General features: G+C 42.1%; 1 protein-coding gene across 8 annotated transcripts in view; it reads left to right on the top strand.

The window, feature by feature from the left end:
* The first annotated feature begins 630 nt into the window (after positions 1 to 630).
* rtn4a (reticulon 4a) overlaps positions 631 to 8,178 on the top strand; it is a 58,084-nt gene continuing 50,536 nt past the window's right edge. For 2 of the 8 annotated variants that reach the window (XM_031308381.2, XM_031308380.2), the window contains exon 1: positions 633 to 1,468. In XM_031308381.2, coding sequence (XP_031164241.1) covers positions 862 to 1,468 — 607 coding nt within the window. In that variant the 5' untranslated portion in view covers positions 633 to 861. Of the gene's footprint in view, positions 1,469 to 8,178 lie in introns of all 8 variants that reach the window. The other 6 variants (XM_031308384.2, XM_031308385.2, XM_031308378.2 and 3 more) reach the window with 5 other exon arrangements.

The following is an 8,178-nucleotide window of genomic DNA, read 5'->3' as shown; positions in this document are numbered from 1 at the left end:
ACCATACACTATAAAGCTGTTGAAATTATACCCAACGTGACTAACAACATCATTAAACTGCTGCTTTAAATGCAGTCAGTGGTGTAATGTAATGTAACTAAGTACATGTACTTAATATGTTGAGGTACTTATACTTTATTTGAGTATTACAAGATATTCTTCTTGTCCACTTGACTTTGGAAACCAATATTGCACTTTTTACACCACTACATTTAAGGTTTTTTCTGTGTAATGAGTACGTTTATACCTTAAATATATGTTGTCGATAATACTTTTGAAGTATGACTTTTAGTGGACTATTTTACATTATGGTGCTGCTAAAGACATATATGACAGCTATGACATGTGTAGGCTGTACAGTAGCAGGAGGAGTTAGTGTAAAAAAAAAGTTACAACTTTTTTTTTTTACAACAAAGTTATGTAACAAGTGCCCTGCTGGAGCTGGAGTCAGTACAGACTGAACTTTCTGCTGTTTTAGTAGACGTTTGGTGGAGGAGGTGTCCCATTACACCTCCACTGTTCGGGAGGGCGGGGTCAGCCTCTACTGTAACACGCTCTGATTGGCCACAGGTCGCGGCACTCAGGGGTTAACCCGCAGGTTATTGGTCAGCGGAGTTCCCCTCCTCTCCTTCTCAATTTCAGTGTCCATCTGGGAACTCGGGTCCGACTCACTCAACTCAACTGTCGTGTGGCGCACTTGTCCAACTTTATCCGGTGTCAAGAGCAGACGTACCGGAGGGAGTTACCGGTGCCGTTTTACAGTTTTTTTCCCCCGGTGGAAGTTTGTAACACGAGGTAACCGAGCCGAGCCGGATTCGAAAGTTTTGTCCACCTCAGAAGACAGTTAGGGGAAAAGAAAAAATGGCAGACGGCGAGCACGTTTCTTCAACCACTCCTCTGTTCGGCGAGGAGATGCACCACTACCAGGCCGAACCGGACTCCGAGCTGCTGGGCAAGCCCAAAAAGGACCTCTTCAGCGTGGATGATATTGTGGACTTGGTCGGCGGGGCTCAGGACGCCTTGGACCGCCACTTAGCTGAAGCTAGTGCGCCACAAGAGTTCACAGAGTTCACAGAAGCTTCGGTCGCTCCGGAACCAGTAACGTTACCGGAGCCTGTCCACGTAACGGAGCCGAAACCGGTGTCAGTGCCAGAGGTGAAAGAACCCGAACCCGAACCGGAGCCCGAGGTAGAGACTGAGACTGCCATCCCAGACTCCACCAGCTTCTCTTTTGTTCCTGACACCCCTGCTTTCATTGCCGAGGAGCCTCTAGTTGTCGTCCCTAAAGTGGAACCCGAAAGTACAAAGATCGAACCAGAGCCACAGGCTGCTGCTGCCCCCGAGCCAGAACCTGCTGCCCCGAAGAGCGACGCCCTCCCAGCGGCAGAACCCCGGAAAACAGCCCCAGCCCCCGCAGAGGCAGCAGAGCAACCTGCGGTGACAGAGGAACCACCGGCTCCGGCATCTTGTGAGTCTAAACTTAAAAAATAGTATACATTAATAATATAGGAGCAAATATTTCGTAATACAAACCAAAAAATGAATATATTTTGTATCGCCGTTATGATTGATATTTAGTTAAACGGCTTTTTAACGGTTATTTTTTTATCTTTATTTGAACGAGGTTAGCATTAGATGCTCTTACAGAAGCAGACATGGAGATAAATAAGTAGGGGAAAGGGTAATATGTGTCGGTATAACCAACTGTATTCATCAGTAAATGTTGAATTGTATTAAATGTGTTTTCAGTTGGTTTTGTTGCGGTTAGGTTAGCCGGCGGTTAGCCGGTTGCTAAGTTACCACTGTCGGGGAGCGGATTCTAACCTTCTGTTTGACAATTGGATGTCCTGTAAATGGTGGAAAACACACTGTTAACCAGTCGTGTGTGTATATTGTCTGATCAATGAAGCAGTGTTCGGTCTTTTTGTACGTATTCCCGGTGAATTAGCTAACCGGCTAGCCCCGGTTTGGCCGTGTTGTAGGAATGCGGCCCACCTGTTTTGACAAATAAACGGCAGCAGCAGGAAGCATAATGTGAACTGTTGCCTTGGATGAGGTGGCACTATTGCACCATTTTATCCTTCCCACTGTGTGTTAACAACTTAATCCTTTGAACTTAATGTCAGTCGTGTGTTTATTAAACACTTTACCGGATCACATTTGATTTATTTCACGGTTATATTTGTCATTATTGTGTCAGCGCCCATCTGCTCTGTGCCTCTCCCCGCTGCGTGCCCGCCGTTGCTAACTGTTACTGTTACTAGCTGAGTTCCATTGTCGGACACAGGCGTTTTACATGCCTTTTTTTTGGTTTAAATCACAAACGACATAGAAAAAAAAACAGTTCCGAAAGGGTATCATGTACTCGGGTGTCACTAGATTGTAATACAAAGCGCAAGAACTGGTCAAACACGCCCCGTTGGTGATGGTTGATGGTGATGGTGTGAGGTGTCTCTTCCCCGGTGTCAGGTTGATTTCAGTAGGCTATGCTAACGTAATAACATAGTTTATTCATCTGAAATCTATCAAATTTGAAGTAAAATCGCAATGAGACTAAGTAAGGAGGACTGTAATATCATGGCGGATGAATTAAGTAAGTGGAAAAAGCAGCACGTTGGGTAAGGATGTGTCCGATAATGGAAGCTCAGGGCCGGGTTAGCAGAGCACGGTGTACCAAAGCTGTAACCCAGAGATTAGTCACAACAAAGGAATCCGCTCTGCGTCCACTCCCTGTCGGCTTCCCAGCTTCCCCATATTATCACCACACTAACCCTCAACGCTTTTAATCACTGTTATATTTTTTGCTCTGTTGCCGGCCTGTTTTCACTCATTCACCCCCACCCCCCCCTCTCCCCACACCCCAATTCCATCTCCACCCAAAACCAACACGAAAACAATTTATCCACAGAGGCCTGTAAGCCTCCTTAAGATGCTATCAAAGGTCTGAATGCTCTTCAATTGGCCTTTTTTTGTAATGGTATTTCAGAAAATGTGTATTCTGAGCTGATGCTGCTGTTGTTGTTGTGTATTGGGGAGGTGGCAGATTGCAGGTTTAGAGGCCTGTCTCGCCTCCTCTGGGCGTAGGAAGCAGGCAGCACAGAGGCAGGGTGGGGCTGCTTGGCAGGGCCCGCTGATGGTGATGGAGGTGGATAAACCGTGAGCTCCAGTTAAAGCATCGCAGCCACAAGTCGGAACAAAAGACCTTCATTCATTCAATATTTTCCCACCCTTTTTAAGAATAAATAGTCTGATTGAGTTTCAATTTTTTCCCATCACTGTAGGTGTTTGGACCTTTATCACTCTCATACATAAATACCCTTTTTAAAGTAACTCTTCTTCAACATTTAACTAGGGCTTGGCAGTATATCTATTATATCGATATATGAGACTAGATATCGTCTTAGACTTTGGATATTGTAATATGGCATAAGTGTTCCTGGTTGTAAAGGCTGCATTGTCATGCATTTACAGTGATGTAATTTTCTGAACTCACCAGACTGTTGTAGCTGTTGTATTATTTTCCTTTACCCACTTAGTCATTGTATCCACGTTACTGAGGATTATTTATAAAATCTCATTGTTAAAACATGTTGTGAATGCACCAATAGTCAACCCTACAATATCAACATCTATGTATTTTTGGTCAAGAATATCAGGATGATATATTCTCTCCATATCGGCCAGCCATACATTTAACATACATTTTAAAATGATAATCAGCCCCAGTAATGAGCCTCTAACATTATACCTCACACGTCTGTTATACATCGTCAATTATTATAAGAGACAGAGAGAGAGAGAGAGAGAGAGAGAGAGGGAGAATATATATATAATATGGTTCAACCTTATTGACTGGTGGTAACATCACATTGTCTGCAGGGTTCAAAATTAGCCCCATTTACCAGCCACAAGCTGGTAAATATTTGCAAGTGGCTGGTAAATTTGCTTCACTCCCCAGCCCAAAAAACCCATGACAAACTATTGAGTGGCTGGTAAAATTATAACAGTCTCTAGCCACAGATATCACCCCACACTATTGTCATTAATCCGTCTTCTCTTCTCTGATCCCATGAGTCCCGCTGGGACTTCACATCACACAGACTCCCATCGTCACCCTAAACACAAAAAGAAAAAGGTGTTTTTAAAGTGAGTTTTCGCCCCCGACGGCGTGACTGGCAGGCCTGTTAATGGACGATCAGCGCCGGCCTACAGCTTATTTTTGGGTCACCTATATCTGTCAGTTTGTGTTAGTGAAGAGCCTGTGATGAGGTCAGGTGGATTAGATGGAGAGGGGAGATGTCAGTATGTCAGTCACAGGTGTGTGTGTGTGTGTGTGTGTGTGTGTGTGTCTCTCTCTCCGTGTGTGTCTCTCTCTGTGTGTGTGTGTGTGTGTGTGTGTGTGTGTGTGTCTCTCTCTCTCTCTCTGTCTGTGTGTGTGTGTGTGTCTCTCTCTCCGTGTGTGTCTCTCTCTGTGTGTGTCTCTCTCTCAGTGTGTGTCTCTCTCTCCGTGTGTGTCTCTCTCTGTGTGTGTGTGTGTCTCTCTCTCTCTCTCTGTGTCTCTGTCTCTGTCTCTCTCTTTCTGTGTGTGTGTCTCTCTGTCGCTCTCTGTGTGTGTGTGTGTGTGTGTGTGTGTGTGTGTGTCTCTCTCTCTCCGTGTGTGTGTGTGTGTCTCTGTGTGTGTGTGTCTCTCTCTCTGTGTCTGTCTCTCTGCGTGTGTGTGTCTCTGTGTGTGTGTGTGTGTGTGTGTGTCTCTCTCTCTGTGTCTGTCTCTCTGTGTGTGTGTCTCTGTCTCTCTTTCTATGTGTGTGTGTCTTTGTGTGTGTCTCTGTGTGTGTGTGTGTGTGTGTAAATTGCCTTGGTGATTGGGTGCATACATACAAACAAATGTAACCCTAAAAGAATAAAGGATAAATAGAGAAACAGCCACCTCTAGAAGACAGCTGTAACTAGTTTAATCACTGTGTGCAGATGTCAATCTGTTTTAAATCTTGTCCTTGTTAGAAGTGCAGAGATTTCCACAGCTGATGATGCTCGCCCATATTGTGCAGATTAATCGCATTTAAGCTGATTTTCGGGCCTTGCTGCTGTTCTGAGAGAGTTTCTTAACGGGAAATATCCGCCATCTTAACGGCCAAGTCCATCAGTGGAGCAGGAAATGGTTTCTTTAGTTTTCCTAGTGTCGCAAGAATCATTTTTATTTTTAAAGCTGGAACAGAACTTCACAATGTTTCAGCAGCAAGTGATGGTGCAAAAATACACAACAACCTAAAACTTAACAACACAAACGCAACACAACAAACCTGCCCCAACAAGCAGTTTCACACGACTTAAATACAAATAAATAAACTAAATAATACTAAATAAATACATCAAACATGGTTACATGTCAAGAATTCACTTTAGGTTTCAGTACTTTCCTACCTTCTTACACACTCAGTAGTTTGGGGTTTCTACTGTATGTATATGGTGTAGTATATGCAGTATTACTACCTCTGTAGGCCTGTAGTATATGTAGTAGTATATGCAGTATTACTACCTCTGTAGGCCTGTAGTATATGTAGTAGTATATGCAGTATTGGTACCTCTGTAGGCCTGTAGTATATGTAGTAGTATATGTAGTAGTATATGCAGTATTACTAACTCTGTAGGCGTGTAGTATATGTAGTAGTATATGCAGTATTGGTACCTCTGTAGGCCTGTAGTATATGTAGTAGTATATGCAGTATTGGTACCTCTGTAGGCCTGTAGTATATGTAGTAGTATATGTAGTAGTATATGCAGTATTACTACCTCTGTAGGCCTGTAGTATATGTAGTAGTATATGCAGTATTTCTACCTCTGTAGGCCTGTAGTATATGTTGTAGTATATATTAGTATTGGTACCTCTGTAGGCCTGTAGTATATGTAGTAGTATATGCAGTATTACTACCTCTGTAGGCCTGTAGTATATGTAGTAGTATATGCAGTATTACTACCTCTGTAGGCCTGTAGTATATGTAGTAGTATATGCAGTATTACTACCTCTGTAGGCCTGTAGTATATGTAGTAGTATATGCAGTATTGGTACCTCTGTAGGCCTGTAGTATATGTAGTAGTATATGTAGTAGTATATGCAGTATTGGTACCTCTGTAGGCCTGTAGTATATGTAGTAGTATATGCAGTATTGGTACCTCTGTAGGCCTGTAGTATATGTAGTAGTATATGTAGTAGTATATGCAGTATTGGTACCTCTGTAGGCCTGTAGTATATGTAGTAGTATATGCAGTATTGGTACCTCTGTAGGCCTGTAGTATATGTAGTAGTATATGCAGTATTGGTACCTCTGTAGGCCTGTAGTATATGTAGTAGTATATGCAGTATTGGTACCTCTGTAGGCCTGTAGTATATGTAGTAGTATATGCAGTATTGGTACCTCTGTAGGCCTGTAGTATATGTAGTAGTATATGCAGTATTGGTACCTCTGTAGGCCTGTAGTATATGTAGTAGTATATGCAGTATTGGTACCTCTGTAGGCCTGTAGTATATGTAGTAGTATATGCAGTATTGGTACCTCTGTAGGCCTGTAGTATATGTAGTAGTATATGTAGTAGTATATGCAGTATTGGTACCTCTGTAGGCCTGTAGTATATGTAGTAGTATATGCAGTATTGGTACCTCTGTAGGCCTGTAGTATATGTAGTAGTATATGCAGTATTGGTACCTCTGTAGGCCTGTAGTATATGTAGTAGTATATGCAGTATTGGTACCTCTGTAGGCCTGTAGTATATGTAGTAGTATATGCAGTATTGGTACCTCTGTAGGCCTGTAGTATATGCAGTATTGGTACCTCTGTAGGCCTGTAGTATAGTAGTATATGTAGTAGTATATGCAGTATTGGTACCTCTGTAGGCCTGTAGTATATGTAGTAGTATATGCAGTATTGGTACCTCTGTAGGCCTGTAGTATATGTAGTAGTATATGCAGTATTGGTACCTCTGTAGGCCTGTAGTATATGTAGTAGTATATGCAGTATTGGTACCTCTGTAGGCCTGTAGTATATGCAGTATTGGTACCTCTGTAGGCCTGTAGTATATGTAGTAGTATATGTAGTAGTATATGCAGTATTGGTACCTCTGTAGGCCTGTAGTATATGTAGTAGTATATGCAGTATTGGTACCTCTGTAGGCCTGTAGTATATGTAGTAGTATATGCAGTATTTCTACCTCTGTAGGCCTGTAGTATATGTAGTAGTATATGCAGTATTGGTACCTCTGTAGGCCTGTAGTATATGTAGTAGTATATGCAGTATTTCTACCTCTGTAGGCCTGTAGTATATGTAGTAGTATATGCAGTATTACTACCTCTGTAGGCCTGTAGTATATGTAGTAGTATATGCAGTATTTCTACCTCTGTAGGCCTGTAGTATATGTAGTAGTATATGCAGTATTGGTACCTCTGTAGGCCTGTAGTATATGCAGTATTACTACCTCTGTAGGCCTGTAGTATATGTAGTAGTATATGCAGTATTACTACCTCTGTAGGCCTGTAGTATATGTAGTAGTATATGCAGTATTACTACCTCTGTAGGCCTGTAGTATATGTAGTAGTATATGCAGTATTACTACCTCTGTAGGCCTGTAGTATATGTAGTAGTATATGCAGTATTACTACCTCTGTAGGCCTGTAGTATATGTAGTAGTATATGCAGTATTTCTACCTCTGTAGGCCTGTAGTATATGTAGTAGTATATGCAGTATTACTACCTCTGTAGGCCTGTAGTATATGTAGTAGTATATGCAGTATTTCTACCTCTGTAGGCCTGTAGTATATGTAGTAGTATATGCAGTATTGGTACCTCTGTAGGCCTGTAGTATATGTAGTAGTATATGCAGTATTACTACCTCTGTAGGCCTGTAGTATATGTAGTAGTATATGCAGTATTACTACCTCTGTAGGCCTGTAGTATATGTAGTAGTATATGCAGTATTACTACCTCTGTAGGCCTGTAGTATATGTAGTAGTATATGCAGTATTTCTACCTCTGTAGGCCTGTAGTATATGTAGTAGTATATGCAGTATTGGTACCTCTGTAGGCCTGTAGTATATGTAGTAGTATATGCAGTATTGGTACCTCTGTAGGCCTGTAGTATATGTAGTAGTATATGCAGTATTACTACCTCTGTAGGCCTGTAGTATAT

This window comes from Sander lucioperca, chromosome 15, assembly GCF_008315115.2.
Source record: "Sander lucioperca isolate FBNREF2018 chromosome 15, SLUC_FBN_1.2, whole genome shotgun sequence".
NCBI classification, from domain to species: domain Eukaryota; kingdom Metazoa; phylum Chordata; class Actinopteri; order Perciformes; family Percidae; genus Sander; species Sander lucioperca.
The sequence above is the reverse complement of the archived record's forward strand: the minus strand, read 5'-3'. Positions and strand labels throughout refer to the sequence as shown.